The 15913-nt window shown below is 45.0% G+C and overlaps 1 protein-coding gene across 6 annotated transcripts in view; it reads right to left on the minus strand.

Moving 5' to 3' along the window:
- The window catches only part of LOC126547922 (uncharacterized), a 289018-nt gene that overhangs the window by 198434 nt on the left and 74671 nt on the right, over positions 1-15913 (minus strand). For all 6 annotated transcript variants that reach the window (XM_055063464.2, XM_055063465.2, XM_050195977.3 and 3 more), the window contains one exon: positions 10756-10893. In XM_055063464.2, the coding sequence (XP_054919439.1) occupies positions 10756-10893 (138 nt within the window). The remainder of the gene's footprint in view (positions 1-10755; positions 10894-15913) is intronic.

Here is a 15913-nt window from a genome sequence, read left to right on the forward strand (position 1 = left end):
TAATCGCGTTCGGCGCATTCGGCTTGCTCGGACGGCCATTTCTGTTTTGGTGTCCCGCACTGTTACAGCGGCAGCCGCCTGTTTGTTGACCTGTTGTCATCCCGCAGCTAATGCAGGATGGAAAAATTCTTTTTCTTTTCGCGGGCAATTTAACTCGCGTAATGATCGCTCCCCTGAATTTGCAAAACTTTTTGACAAAAAAGTGCAATCATTATGCGAGTACATACGGTATGTATGTACATTTGTATGTTCGTATCTAAACGTTTTCCTGCCTAACTGGGTAACTGGGTTGCCCGTGGCTGAATGGTTGGCACATCAGGCTGTCGTGTTGAGGTAACAGGGTTCGAAACCAACTTGGGTCATTGAGTACATGCCTCTGTGTACGTACGTGGCCCTCTTCCACGAACCTCTCTCACACCAACATGGGTCGCTGTAGATCCGTGACTGCTTGGCACTGCTGTTCAAAGAAACTCTTTGACGCCAACGTGGAGCACTGGGTATCTGTCACTTGGTCTGTGCTGGTCTTCAATAAACCTCTTTGATGCCAACTTGGGACACTGGGTATACGTGACAGTGGGTGCATGCCACTCTTCAAAGAACATATTTGACACCAACTTGGGTAACTAGGTATGTGCCACTAGAAATGTGCCACTTTACAATGACCAATAAGATCCCTTAAATTTTTTCAATGCTGAACGGAATCGAACGCACGTCACAAAGGTTCCTCAAGGACAGCAACCAGACACATTAGCAGGCTTCGCCACAAATGCACCGTGTATGCGCCACTTTCAATGAATCCTTTGATGCCAATGCTTTAGCGAGCTGTGCTTTGAATGCAATGGACATGTGTTACTCTACAACGAACTTCTCGCCAACTTGGGTCGCTGAGTACATGCCAGTGAGTGTGCGGCAAGTGGGGGAACAATTCTAAGCATTCGCAGGCACCGGCTCACCATGCTTCTCATATCAGAGGCTGTGCGCAGACTTCTCAGCAGTGCCATTAGATGGCGCAGCACATCCAGAAAGAAGCACGAGAGACGAGCTCAGTTGCCGCCCAACGCGTTTCTCAGCATTTGCACGCACCAGCGCTCCATGCATGTTGGAGGCCCTGGTGCAGGATTCGTGGGGGGAACGCTAGATGGTGCCGAGTGTTCTTAAGGCAGCGCGAAAGAGGAATCCCGCTGCAGTACACACCTCATACATAGCTTGTTTCAACAGTGGCAATAAGCTGTGTTTCTACAGTGATTAAATGCTAACGTATTACCATCGACAGTCATCGTGAGATGTGTTCAGCTGCAATTTTTTTACAATCTGAACAAAATCAGCCTCTTAGGAGTGGCTGCACTTGGAAACAACCATCTGAAGATGCCACAAGAAGGCTGTGCCAGCCCGAAAACAACCCCCAGCAACAGCAGCCGAGCATGTGCCTGGTATACAGCACAAAGCTTTCACCCAAGCCAGCATGGTGCGCACTGGATAAAACAGTGTGAGGAGAGAGTGGCGGTGTAAGCGGACCGAGAGCTCCAAGTGAGGCGAGGCTAGGCGCAGTTCTCGAAGGCTGTGCACGCGCGTAGTTGACTGTAGTTGCCAGAGAGAGGACCAGGTGGTGCGAGTGCAGTGGCGAGGGAGAAAGGAAGACGCGGGTGGTGCTAAGTGTGGTGTGGTGTGTGCAGAGGGACAGCATGTGGACAGCATGGGGGAGGAGTTGCAGAGTATGGTAATAAAGTGAATGTTGGCGACGAACGTGTCAGCCTGTCATTGTTTGTAGCAGTGGTCATAGCATGTGAAAGAGATTGCACCCAGTGAAGTAGTGGGTAAGTCATTGGAGTAAATTGCAATTATGTGTTTGTGCATGGTAGTATAACTAGCTTCATGAACTGAGGGCCAAACATTGCTTGGACCAAATGGGGCCAATGGATCCCTATGGGTCAAAGAGGAAATCCCAATGTTTCATTAGGCTGGGCTATTGGTTGTCAACAAGCAAATAACTAATGGTTTTTCCTAAAGAACATATTAGGCTAATAGGCTATTAGTTGTCATTAACCTTAGAAGCTACTAGTTCTTCTATGTGAATTTTTGCTAGGGAGGTGCATTAAGTATTTACACATTACTAAGTTTACGTTACACTAAGTATTATTCTTCTATACTCCTAACCACGACCACAATTAGCAAATTATGACGCATCAGTGACCTCTGAAATCATTTATTGTGATGCAGTTAATCATAAATAATTCAACTCAGTGCAGTCGTAGTAGGCCAAAACCATGACACCAAGTGCATCATCTGTGTAAATGTGCGTCTAATGCACTGAGTGGGAGGAAAGAAAAAAACCTGAGCGCTTGAAATCCTGCACGGTTCAAACACACAATGATTCAGCTGAGCAGGAAAATAATACAGTTCATTGCGATCAATTTCAAATTACAATGTCCTAAAACTGCACAGTGCATTATGAGGGACACTGTAGTGGAGAGCTCCGGATTCCCCCCACCCAGGATTCTTTAGCATGCACCTAAATCATCAAAGTTTCACCCCTATCGAAATGTAGCTGCCACAACTGGAAATCAAGCCCATGAACTTGTACTCAGCAGCAGAATGCCATAACTACTGAGCAAACATGGCCGGCCACACATGGACAAGGAGGAATGTCAAATTAGAATTGATTATAAGCCCGTTAATACCTGACATAATAAAGATTTAGAGAGATAGCATTTTTCAATGTTCTAATCCACTCAAAAGTTTTTGCAGAGTTTTAGGGAGCCACTGAATAGGGGGCTAACGAGATCTCCTTAGTGTATAATAGTTAAACAACTGCCAAGTTGGTTACCCCTGTATTGCAACTTTAACCCTTTCAAGGTTGATTTTTTTTGCCATATGCAACCGCCCGGGGTCGATTTTTTTTATTGCAGATTTCAATTCTTCTTAGGGACCTATTTCGACAGAAATTTACCGTCATTTCTTTAGTGTGACTGTAAAGTGAGAAAAAAAAAAATTTGCACTGGTATATATGTACTCTTCATTCATGAATAACAACAACAAAAAACAAGGAAATAAACTTACAAGAATTAAAAATCTGATGCATTGTTATACACATAGTTCAAGGCTTTAAAAAAGTGCACGCGAGAATATTTCCCAAGTCTCAAATGTTCCTGCTCTTACCCTAAATATGTATGTCCATAGCGTAATCGAACTGTGTAGGTGCGTGCACTCAAGAAAACTGTGTGGTTGTATGCCCGTAAAAAAAGCAAAACGTGTGACAAATTTCCGCTAATCTTCATCGTATCGCCAACCAAAGGGAATTAGTTTTTGCGAGTCTCCAAAAAAAAGAAAAGAAACGGAAACACATGCATGGCAGCATCCTTCCTATGCGCGCACCCCTGTGAGCACTAAACGGGCGAGAAACAAGAAGTCACCCTTTGAGTGATAAGTAACGAGATAGCCATCAGTTTTGCAAGCGCAAGAAGCTAAAACCGCCCACGGAACCAAACCCAAACTGCCGCCCGCCTGCGCACGCGCCAATGAGCGAGTGGTAGTATATAGATGCGCCGGAGCAAGCTAGCTCTAAGACAAACCATGCAACGAAAACAAAGGGAGAGGCGCGCGAAAAAAATTGCCTGTATTCCCACATGGTGGCAGCACATGACAGAAAAGAAAAAGTTCGGGAATTGGCGTGCTTTTTTTAACGTAGAGACGTCGCCATAAATATACGGCATCGACCATTTTGGACTTGTTCGCAGCACCGTATATTTACGTCATTGACCCTGAAAGGGTTAATTGGCATAGTACAAATGCCCTCTTGACTTAAACCACATGTCTAACGGATGAACCAGGGCATGTTGGTACAGATTGGGCACTATGTGCGCTCTTAGAATAGCACAAGAAAAACCAGCAATAAAATCACTATGAGATATTGATGGTTAGCAGGTTAACATGGCAATACCTCCAATTTAGGCCTGTGCAGTTAAGGGTGCTGCTGAGCATTACATTGGACAGTTCATAGTAAGCTGCAAAAGTGGGAGAAGCTCATGTACAACAATGTCACATAGTAGTGACGGTGAAGAAAGCAGTAAAACTGAGTGACGAAACTAGCGTTTTATTGGGCAAACCTGTGCCCTCAAAAACGGAGTGCACTCAAAGAACAACGACAGCAGCGAACACAGTCAGCTATCATTGGAAATATGATCTGCCTGTCAAGCGCATTGGCATACCTGCCAACCTGGCGAGATCAAAAATCGGGAGACCTTTTATTCGCGCGCCGACAGGGGGGGGGTCGCATTCACTGTTTCAACTTCCGGTGGGACCGGTGGGTCTGGGGGAGGTTCATTCAAACTTTCAGGCAGTGTTCGACGAGTCCTTTTGAGGACCCTGCAGTAGCAGACTTTGCTCACTTCAAAAAATTTGTCGGAGTTGCTTTGCTCAAAACATGGTCCAGACTGACGGCCCTTCACTAGCAGCAGGTGTTGGAGGGTTGTGTTGCACATTGATGAGCGGAACTGAGTCCTAGTTTTTCACGCCGTGCTAAAAATCCTCTCGCACTCTGCGTTGCTATGCGGTATCACGAGTAAATCCAGCATCACCTTGGCAACTCAGTTAAACATGTTTTCCATCAGTGTTTTTCATTTTTCCAACCATAGACCACTGCATGTCCCAGCTTTCTTCATTCAGAATGTCCTCTGAAAGACTGTACGCCTGTAGTGTGGCGAACTCAGCTTTGAAAGCATCTAAAGCGTCTTCAGCAGATTCATTGGAATCTCGGGACAGCAGCTGAGGGAAACTGAATAAAAAAACGAAGACTCGCGAGAGATGCCTGTGAAATACATTTCAGGTTGGCCACATCCACATTCTTCAGAGTTGCATTTCAGAGTTGCGTCCACATCCAAAGCGCTTTGCGGCGTCGCATTTCGGAAACATTTTCCGTAGAAGAGGCCCAACGTAGTCGCTGACACTAAGGTGTAGGTTGTGTTCGACGAGAAATCCCGTAAACAGACACTCCTCACGTATGACACTGTTGTCACACTTGTTCCGGAGAAAGTTCACTATGTTGCCTTGCTGCTCAACGGTGCGAACATAGCTTTGGTACTTCGCCGTGGAAACGTGCAGTTTAAGATCGCCTTTGACACCATGAGCCACGATGACGTTGCATCCACACGTTGTACAAAATGCAAATTGTTCTCTTTTTCTTGATGTCAAAAAGCACAGCAATTCAGAAGTATAAGATTGCAAAAACTTCTGCAAATACCTTTTCTTGGGCTTTGATAGCGCCATGGCATCAAGCACACGAGGATTCTAACTTTACACAGTGCACCGCACATAGACAGCCTAGCCAACACTTATCCTACACACAAGCATCAGCAACAAGATGCACCACGGAGGAAGGCATGCATGAAATGCAAGAGCAACATTGGCTCTGGCTTTGGTCGGCTTACTGGCACCGTAGTCTGCTGCTTAGTCGATGATACCGATGGTGCTAGTGCGGCTGTTGGTGATGCTCATGATTACGATGTGGCTGTAGATTCCACGGTGCCGGTTTTGCAAAAACCATTATTGCGCGAACAGAGACCACTTTTCGGGAGATATAAGACAGTGATCGTACAATCGGAAAGTTTAGTCAAAAATCTGGAGTCTCCCAGGCAAATCGGGAGAGTTGGCAGGTATGCATTCGCTTTTATACATGGGTCATCGAAGGCTCCAGAGTAATTGCTGGTGCCCGCGTGTCTTCCAGAAAATTCTACACAAGTCGCATCACACATGCAATCAGATTACACAAGCTTCGGTGACAAGAGATAATGGGCAGAAACATCGATGACGTTCAAGAAACTTCCCATACATGTGGGCGCATCCCACGCTGAGCGATAACATTTGTTCGATGGTGAAAAGCGGTCAACCGAAAAAGACATACAAGTACACTTATAAATGCCCCCCTCACAAAAAGCATCGTACCAATGCTACAAACATAACAGGAGGGCAAGAAACAAAAGGACACTTATTAAACAAAAGTAACAAAATAACAATGAAACAAAGTCCCCCCATAGTAATACAGTACAAAAAAAAAAAAGAAAGTCCAAAGTTCAGCTATACAAAGTCCCAAAGTTGTTAGCGCTGGTAGAACAGCTTAAGCCGCACAACATGGACTATTTCAGGTCGTGAGCAGCACCACTGTGATAGCGAAATGCTATCTGGTCATACCTCACAGTTGAGTGCGCCAATGCATCGGATGATCTTGTAGGGTCCCAAATAGCGGCATAAGAGCTTTCAACTAAGTCCTCATCGGTGTATCGGGGTCCAAACCAAAACATGGTCGTCAGGCTCATATCCACATAGCCCCGTCAAAGATTGTAGTGCCAGCTGTGGTTCTCGATGCGCAGGTGGGCGAGCTGTCGGGCTTCTTCAGCACGTTGGAGATAGGCGGCGACATCAACATTTTCTTCATCGGTGACGTGTGACAGCATGGTGTCGAGAGTCGTCGTCAGGGTCCTTCCGTAAACCAACTTGAATGGTGTGACCTGTGTTGTTTCTTGTAGTGGCGTGTTGTAAGCAAAGGTGACATACGGAAGCATGGCAGCCTATGTCTTGTGTTTGACATCAACGTACATCGCTAACATGTCGGCAAGTGTTTTGTTCAGTCATTCCGTTAGGCCATCCGTCTGCGGGTGGTAGGCAGTGGTGCTCCGGTGACTTGTCTGGCTGTACTGCAGGATGGCTTGAGTAAGCGCAGCAGTAAAAGCCGTTCCTTAGTCAGTAATGAGGACTTCTGGCGCACCATGTCGCAGCAGGATGTTCTCAACAAAACGTTTGGCTACTTTAGCCGCACCACCTTTAGGCAGAACATTCGTTTCAGCGCCTGTGTCCGAAGTCTGTAGTCTGTGGCCATGACGATCTACTTGTTTCCAGATGTCGATGTCAGAAAGGGCCCCAGCAAATCCCTCCCGATCTGCTGAAACAGTCTGCAATGAGGCTCGACCAGGCTGGGCCACGTGACATGGCCGACTACATCGCCACCACTCAGTGGAGCAGACGACGACCGTCCCGTTCCCCGTCACCTGGCCTCTACCTGTCCCCACAACACCGACAATACACTGGCCCAGCCCGGGGCTACAAGGTCAACAAGCCCATATCCGAAAAACTAAAAGCAGCAACTGATGGAGGTGCTGTTGCTGTACGTTGAATTGACAAAGATCCTCCGTTGCCGCCCAAGACGCCACCACAACTATCTCAACGACATAGCCACAAGACACCGCCATCCCGACTAAGCCTGGAAGCAAAGAATACGCTGACAAAAGAAGAGCCGAAGACGAGACCCTCCTGCCACACGTCAACACGACGCAGCCGTGATCCGACGCCAAGACCCAACTGCAACGCATGACAAAGAACCACCGACCTCGACATGCTTCTTGAGGGCCATGAAGTCACCGCACTTGTTGGAGAAAGTCAAGACTGCATGGGACGGCCCTCAAGTTCGCGGCCCTCAAATTCGGGCAGCTGGACGACGCCTCATAATGACGACTGGAATCTGCACTGCAAGAATTACAGTTCATGACTGGACCTACCCTGCGACGTTGGTTGTCCTCCAACAATGCTCGCGAGACGTAACTCTTGGCATGGACTTCCTGAACCAACATGGTGCAATCACTGACTTGAAGTCGAAGTCACTAACGCTATCCGAAGATCGAGCGATACCACCGGAGAGCACTCCTAATCACCATGCCTTGAATGTGCTCGAAGATCAAGTCAGCATCCCGCCGCGCTCCAGCATTGTCATTTGCGTCGGCATCAAAACGCCCACAGGCATAGAAGGCCTCATCGAGGGCGAGCAACGCCTACTGCTCGACCATGAAATTTATGTTGCAGAAGGGCTCGCTCAACTGCACGGAGGGAAAGCGAAAGTGATGATTACAAATGTCAGCCAGGAGTTAGAGCACATTAACAAGGGCACGACGATCGCATACATTGAGGAAATTGTGGAAACCAGCAATGTGCTTGTCCTTTCGGATTCTGTCGCATCTACCCTGATGACCATAGTTCCCAAACCAGACTGGCATAAATCCAAGTCTCCCCATGATTGAGCAGCAACAGCTCAGAAGTCTGCTCCTACGATACAGACTGCTTTTCGATGTCATCGAGGATTCGATAAACATCAGTCGCAAAGCATCGCATAATAACCGTAGAGTGCGCTCAAGCGCTACGCCAGAGCCTTTACAGAGTTTCGACGCGAGAATGTGAAGCTAAAAGACAAAGAAGTACATGTGTCAATAATTTTGTTATAAGCCTTAGAAAATCACAAGCAGGCCAGTACAGCAGTAGAAAAAGCATTAACTTATTTACAATAGGCAAAAGAGTGCTAGAAGAAGGACAAAAAATAGAAACTTTGTGCCAGTTTCACAGAGAGCCATTTCCCACTGCATTTATGAAACCAGTGATATTCATGCATTAAGACTGTATTTTTATTCCACATGCACCTGTCATGGTGACCGATTTTCACATTTGCAAGCATGTAGTGGCAGACTGAATTTACCATAGGCTTATTCAGTCCACTTCAGTGAAAAAAAATAAAGATAATCAAACTAGAAACTGTTGGTGTTTGTACCCATTACTCTATAAAATAAAACAATTCGCTGTGCGCTGCTTCGATGCTTGCATCTCTGAAAACCTAACCTTCCATGCGAGGGCTGCGCATGTGTTGACGATACAATGATAGTACAATGGCAATGGCACCGAGGGCACAAATGCGCTTCAAGAAATAAGCAGATAGGCTACCACGTCATGTATGACGTATGACTATCCATATTGTTATTAATTTCCTGTCCATGCCCCACATGCAATTTCACAAGGATGTTCAGCACTTCCAAACAAAATTGCAAGCATGAAGGGGTTGATGCCACAACCAAATTATGAGCACCTCAGAACCAAATGCTCACCCAATTTTTATAGTATAAAAAAATGTGCACTCAAATTTAACGTGCACCAGATTTTTTATGAAAAAAAAAAAAAAAGTAGCATGCTGCCCACTCCAGCCAATCACAAATAAGATGAACCCTTATAGAGTTCACCTTCACCTAATGTGTGTGTACGCTTAATGTCCATCATCATCAATCGCAGATTTTTATTGCTGTATACGAACTACATCATCATCCTCCGTGAAGCCCCCTGCATCTGATATTCTTCATTTCTTGAAGGACTCTGCAACCCATCATGAATGAGATGGTGGCCTACACCTAGACGAACCACTCTTACTTCATCCTGTAACACATGCAGAGCACCAAGAAGACATGGCGTGACTCTGTTACCGCTAGCTTAACACATAAAATAACTTAATTTTTGAATGAGCCTTTGTAATTAAGGCCTGAAAGCAATGTCTGTTGCCACCGCAATCCTACATAAAAACTTTATCTGCCGCCATCTTGTAATGGCAATGATGCTGGCTCTGATGGTAGACTGTTGCTAATGGCACGAATACTCTTTCGGTTTCATATGCAATTTTAATATGTAGGATTTACTGGCCACTTGTAAAAAAAGGCGCACATTAGAATTGAGTAAGAACGATAATCATTCATTGTGAGCTGCCATTTTCGCTTTGAAATCTGCCGAAAGAAGCACAAATCAGTATTCTAACAGTCCACGATGACTTAGTATTTGCTTTTAGTGCCTCTTTAATGCTGTCTATAAACCATAACATGTCATGCTCCATAAACTACATTGCACATTTGATATTCTGCATTTATCAAATGAGTCTGCAACAATCCTAAATGGGATGGTGGCCCATGCCACGACTAAACATTTCACTAGTTTTGTCCAGCGACCACACATCTCTCTAGAATGCCAAAAACAAATGGAGACTTGTTGCTGCTAACTTAGCATGTCAAATACAGTAGAACCTTGTTTATATTTTAGAAAAAAACATGGGGAAAACTGGGAAAACGTACGATCTGAAGTCACTAAAAAATTTGGCAGACTCAACTGTAGTTGACATCTATATAATGTGAATTGTTTCAGTATAAGACGCCAATGCATGCCGAGCTGATGGGTCCTGAGTGGACCAATGTTCTCAATCGTGAACGTTGGGGCCAGGAAATCGTATCAAACGGGATCATATGAATGAGCTTCTACTGTAACTTCTCTTTTAAACAACCTTTTGTAATCAAACACTAAAAGCAGCGTATTGTCATCTTCATGCCACACAAGAACTTGTTCTGTCGCTATCTTGTGAAGGCGATGGTGATGATGCTGGCTAGGCTGGCTCTAACAGCAGGCTGCTACGAATATTGTTTTGGTTTCACATACAAATGCATCATGCAAGTCATTTTACGGCCAAATTTATTGAAAAAGTTGCGTGCATCAGAATCGAGTGAATACTGTATCATTCATTAGGAGCTATCATTTTCGCTTGAAAACCTTTCTAGGGCAGACAAAAAATAGGAGTTTTTGGCAGAAGATAACGTGTGTTCTACATATTCACTGTCCCCTAAGCATCAACAAGACGGACTGTGCGGCTATTGGGGTCATCATTGGGGTCAAGCATTCGACCATTCACCCACTGCGGTCAGGCATATGCATCTGACCAGTCAAGCTCAAATTATCCACCAAAGGCCAATTTCAGGGTTGAAATAACGAAAGTTTGGGCTTGTAAAAATGTATGGGCACCGACATAGACCTTCAGTCAGCATAAAATCATCCGAAATGTTTGATTAACTGGATTCCAATTAATGGGAGCCTACAGTATATTCTTTCGTGCAAAAGGCTTTCATGAAAAAGATGCCTTACCTCCATTGTGTCTTCATTGGAAGGTTTGGCCTCAAACCTGCTCATCTGACTACTGCTCTGCATGGTAGTGGAACTTTGAGCCTCAAATTCTTGTGGACTTTGCAACAGTGAGAGGGATGAGCAGCAACTGTCAGCAATCTGTTTAATAAATGCAACAAATTAACAACCAGTACAACAGACCACTTGTGACATGAGGGATTCGACTAATACTTTTACAAAAGAATCCTGCTTTAACAATAACAGCTCCCGTTAAGAAAGTAGGAGCCTCACACAAAACCATTTCCACACATGTAAGGAGTCAAGTTGAATTGGTGTGGCTTCTTAGACAGATTAGATTTCACCTACATTGAAAGTCAGTTACTAGATGGTAAAATAATTATTGCAAAGTGGTTTCTTTTCACAAGCCACTGCACAGTGTGTGTGAAATTTAGGAACATTAATACTTATTTATGCAGTACAGGTACCCTCTTCACATTAACTATCATTAATGACATTAGTGCATTAATGTTTCTTACAACACACAGTACAACCTCAATGATACAAATATCTCGGGATGATGCAAGCATTTGTATCACCCAAAAGCACACAAAAAAGGGGTAAATTAAGATGGGACACGGCAATGAAATGACGACTTGCTCAAGATTTTCTATCATAATTATTTGTCCCACACTCCTAAGACCTCACGGCAAAATATTTGGAAAAAAAAAAAAAACGCAGCAGAATTTGAGAAAATTTCGCTTTAGTGTGTTGTCTTTGAAATTGGTGGAAAAATCGGGCTTCAGGAGGTGCCATCGTGCCGATGATTACACAAGCATGCCTTTCTACTGACACAGCACCACTGTCTTTATATCGACATAAACACAATAAAACTGAGAGTCAGACGGCTGCAGGGCTGTATTTCTGCATGCAGAAATAAAAGAAACAAAAGCGAGAGCAAATAGGGAAAACTATCATCGCAATTCGTTACTGCAGTCACATGGCATGCAGGGAGCATTCAACTATTGGCGCGCTTGTTTCTAACACATTTTGGCAAGAGCGAGCTGCGCACTTCGTGTGTTTCGAGGCCGACATTTCAAGATCTGCCTCATTATCTTGAGTTTTATTTGTTGCTGCATCCTAGCTGTTGCCTGATGGTAATGAGGACATGATTGGCACAAGATAAGGGAATCCATTTATGTTTCTTTGCGGCTGTGAAGATACTTGATATTGTGCAATCTGACACATGTAAATGTAGGAAAGTTTGGAATTGTCATCGGGTGCCAAAGAATATGGAAGGTGTGGAATACAGAGATAAGGCTACCCATAAAAGTAAATGCCGCCGATCTTGCTGACGTGGCAAGATTGGGTCGCCTGTGATAGTCAGCTCCTGATAAAAGTTGCAAGGTGTTTAAAAACAGCTGCCAAGTTGCATGATACTGAACAAAACATTGTTTTGGGAAGGTGCAGCTACGCAGGTCGCCCTGGCAACAGGAATGCGATCATACGCATTAATGCAGCCGCTCTGCCCAACATTGGCTCTGTTAGCCTGTGTCTGGTGCTACTGACACGCCGGAGCCTCTTCACTGGGCATTGCGCAGTGGCTCGACTGATCGTATGGTTCGCTGAGGCACAAAAAGGGGTTCACAACATTCGAAATTTAGCACATGGAGCTAATGGTCTGGGGCCAAGACTTTGGAAAATTTGTATCATCCTGAAATTCGTATAAGGCGTGATTATATCACCAAGATTCTACTGTAAACACGCGGATAACTTCAGCGTATCTGTTGCAATCCATGTAAATTTTCCCTAAGAAAGGACAAGACAACCAGCAAAATAACATTACAGTGATATTATCGCAAACATAAATGGTCATTTGCCAAACAGGTAAAAATTATGGTCAGAAATGAGCTCAAATGGTGGCCACAAATGACTTATCAGTACAGACTTGATATCTGACCACAGCAGCTGTTTCGATGCACCAAGCAAACTTTTGATACAGAACTGCAAATCAGCAAAACAATTTTGCTACAGGAACACAAAGAGAGTTGCTAAAGATTTTACAGTTGGTTAATGAAAACTGAAAACAAACTTCATAACATAGCTGTCCCATAATTTTTTTTATGCACTTCCACACTGACTGACTGAAATAGCGCCTTTAGCTCAAACTTTTCATAACCCACCCAAAAGTGGGCGAAGCCAAGATGTGCATAATAGGCAGTTTTAGAATTGGAGCCCCAAGCACCTTGGGCCCCAAGAATATAGCGAGCCACAACTGAGCATGCGCAGAACACAAGGCAGCCTTGGGTTTTTGTGTTAGGGTCAACCCAAAGCCCCAAAACTTAAAGGGTAGCATGGATTCCCAAGCCGCCTTGGGTGGCTCATGCGATTAGCAGTTGCGCAATAGCCAAGAGAGACATACGAGCCGCAGCTATTCCGAGCTCAGATCATTCAGTCAAGTTATGACGCCAAGCATGACTGGCCACAAAGCTTTGTATGTGTGGTCGCATTTCACTCCAACTTAAATCAGCATACAACAGCTGGTTGCAGAGCAAACCTGCCATGTTCCGAGTGAATTTCAACATGTTTAGTGGCAACAGACACAGTGCAATGCAAGAAGACGCTAGCTAAGGTCGGGTGTCGGCGTCCTTCAATCCCACCTTCCCACCCCCCTGGCTTAGAAAGGGCAGAAACAAGTCATACAAATAATAATACAGTCATTAATTTTATTACGAACTTTACTTTAAGCCTTTTTTGTTGTTGTTAAAAATGAATCCTTTAGGTTTCGCTTGTGAAATTACTGTTCTTGTTCTTGTTTTTTTTTTTTTTTTTTTGCTTTCAAGCGTTTTCTATTTTCACTACTGCAGTGTCTCGAAAGTGCAATCCAACGCTGCTCTTGTCCCAATTCTAAAGCCCTGATGCTCCTCCGAATCCAAGAGCAACCAACGCAACGCGACTTGGGACTTGGGGCCTCAATTCTAAAACTTTCTAATGAGTTCAAACCTTCGGAGATGCTCAAGTTGGACATTCAAGCTTAAAAGCCAACTGCAACGAAATTTTGGCTGTGTAAAAAGGCTTGTTTAAGAAATACAGATACCGAGGAGCCTACGTGCAAAATCTGACATTTGAGATATGAGCTCGTAAAAATAGCAGCTTTTGATACTGAAACAGAAAAACACCACCATTACCGGCACATGACCTAGTACACAGCTCCTCGACATGACCTTTGAGAATCTCTGAGACCAAGGTAGTTCCTATGGTAGGTACCGCGGATGCCGTGTGGTGCCATGACAAGCCCTCTCGCTGCCGAGACGTTCTGAACTACAGCATCGTCTGATTGGTCTCTGTGGTTCTCCAGGCGTGGCAACACAAGCAAGCCCCAGTGCTCCGCAGCTGCCCGGAAAGAGCTGAAACTGGCTGAAAAATCTCAGACATGGCGTGCCGAGATTCACATCATGGCAACCCCACCAGGTGAATGCACCATCTGCCAAGCTGCTGTTTAAAGGGACACTAAAGGCCATCGTCTAGGGTGCCACTGCACGCACACACTCAGGCCACAAAGGGGCTACCCGATCACTATGCACACAAGAGAACAGAGTATTGCCCTGAGTTGGCGGAAACTGTTTATTGTCTCCGGAGGCACCCCAACACTGCACAAATGCCCGGTCCTGGCACTCGCAGTAACCAAAGGACTCCCGCGTCAGAGCGAAAATACAGACAGGGGCACCTATAGCACATCACTACGAGAGGAAAGGCTCCCACATCATGCCACTGATAAAAGTCCCCATAGCTATGCTGCTTGCTAGCACTCACAACAACCAATGGCCCAACTCGGGAGAACTCGGGCAATTTCCTTCAACTTGAGTCTCCGATAAGTGCAGCTCAGCGCAGTTCGACCACGTGCGAGCCCTAAGCACCGCACTTCGGCTTAGCGTTCGGAAAGGATCAACACAAGGTACATGCTCACCATACGGGCAAAGGCACCATATACGAGCTCAAGTCCGAGACAGAAAGGGGCAGACGGACGAGAGGAAAGAATGTACCTACACAGTGTTGGTCTTGGAGAGAAGAGATGTGCTCCCGTCTTGAACAGCTGACAGCGGCTATTCGCTGCAACACGAGCGCCCCCACCGCAAACCGTCGCGAGTGGAAAGGAGGAGAGGCATAGGGATTACAGAATAGGTGAATGCCTGCGCAATGGCGCCGGGGTCTACCTCCATCAAAAGATTTAGTTTTAGAGAAAATCACGTCTGAAGGGTCTGAATACCTTTAGCGAAATTTAAATGGCCTGCCCAAGAGCAGGGAGTGACGATGTTGCATACACCATCACCGCCATTTACTGCCGCCAGTGAGTAAAACGGCACATGACAGATGGCACTATGGTTTCTTACGCAAAACACAAATGTGCAGCCATGGAGAAACCGAGCCAAGACATAGCGCTGGATTCGCCGCTCCAGCTGCTTTTGGTCAAGTGGCGTGGGCCATTCAGGCATCTAGCGACATCACAGTTTGTGCGAGTTTCGTGAGCCCGCAACACCAGCCCAGCACTATGCAATAACAAAACTACTGGAACGCAAAAGTGCGGGTGGCGCAGAGTCTAGCAAAACCGAAACCTTTCGACTGCCTGCGTCATTGTCAAGGGCATCGTCAATTAGCCTTTTTTTTAACATTGAATAGAAGTGGACAAGTAGCATTTTCTTCCTTCTTATAATGCAATGCAATTATCTTTTTATTACAGGAGGTTGATTACCAGTGAGGGAATTATAATGAGGAATACCTACATCATCAAGCCAGCAATTGAATGTCCTTGGTGAGTCGCTAATTGTGTCCTGCATGTACCTAAACTTCTCTATTACTAAAACATTGTTCACAATAATATTGACGTTTAGGCGTTTGTGAGCATTAATCTATCACTTTAGCTTGACTTGATATTTACTCTTAGTGTCATTTTAAAGGCTGCAAACAAAAAAATACCATACAAATACGATCTCTGCAGCTTTGCCAAGATTGGTTCATTGGTACTACTACTCATTCATAACAAATTTAGCCAAAGTGAGATTTCGTAGCAGTTGGCCTTTAAAAGCACAGTAAAAACGTTGAGTAAATTAGAAGTTTAAGCCATAGCAGATAGTTTACAAATCTTGTAAATCTTTTCATATATCCAAACAATTTGTCATAAACA

This window comes from Dermacentor andersoni, chromosome 1, assembly GCF_023375885.2.
Source record: "Dermacentor andersoni chromosome 1, qqDerAnde1_hic_scaffold, whole genome shotgun sequence".
Taxonomy (NCBI): domain Eukaryota; kingdom Metazoa; phylum Arthropoda; class Arachnida; order Ixodida; family Ixodidae; genus Dermacentor; species Dermacentor andersoni.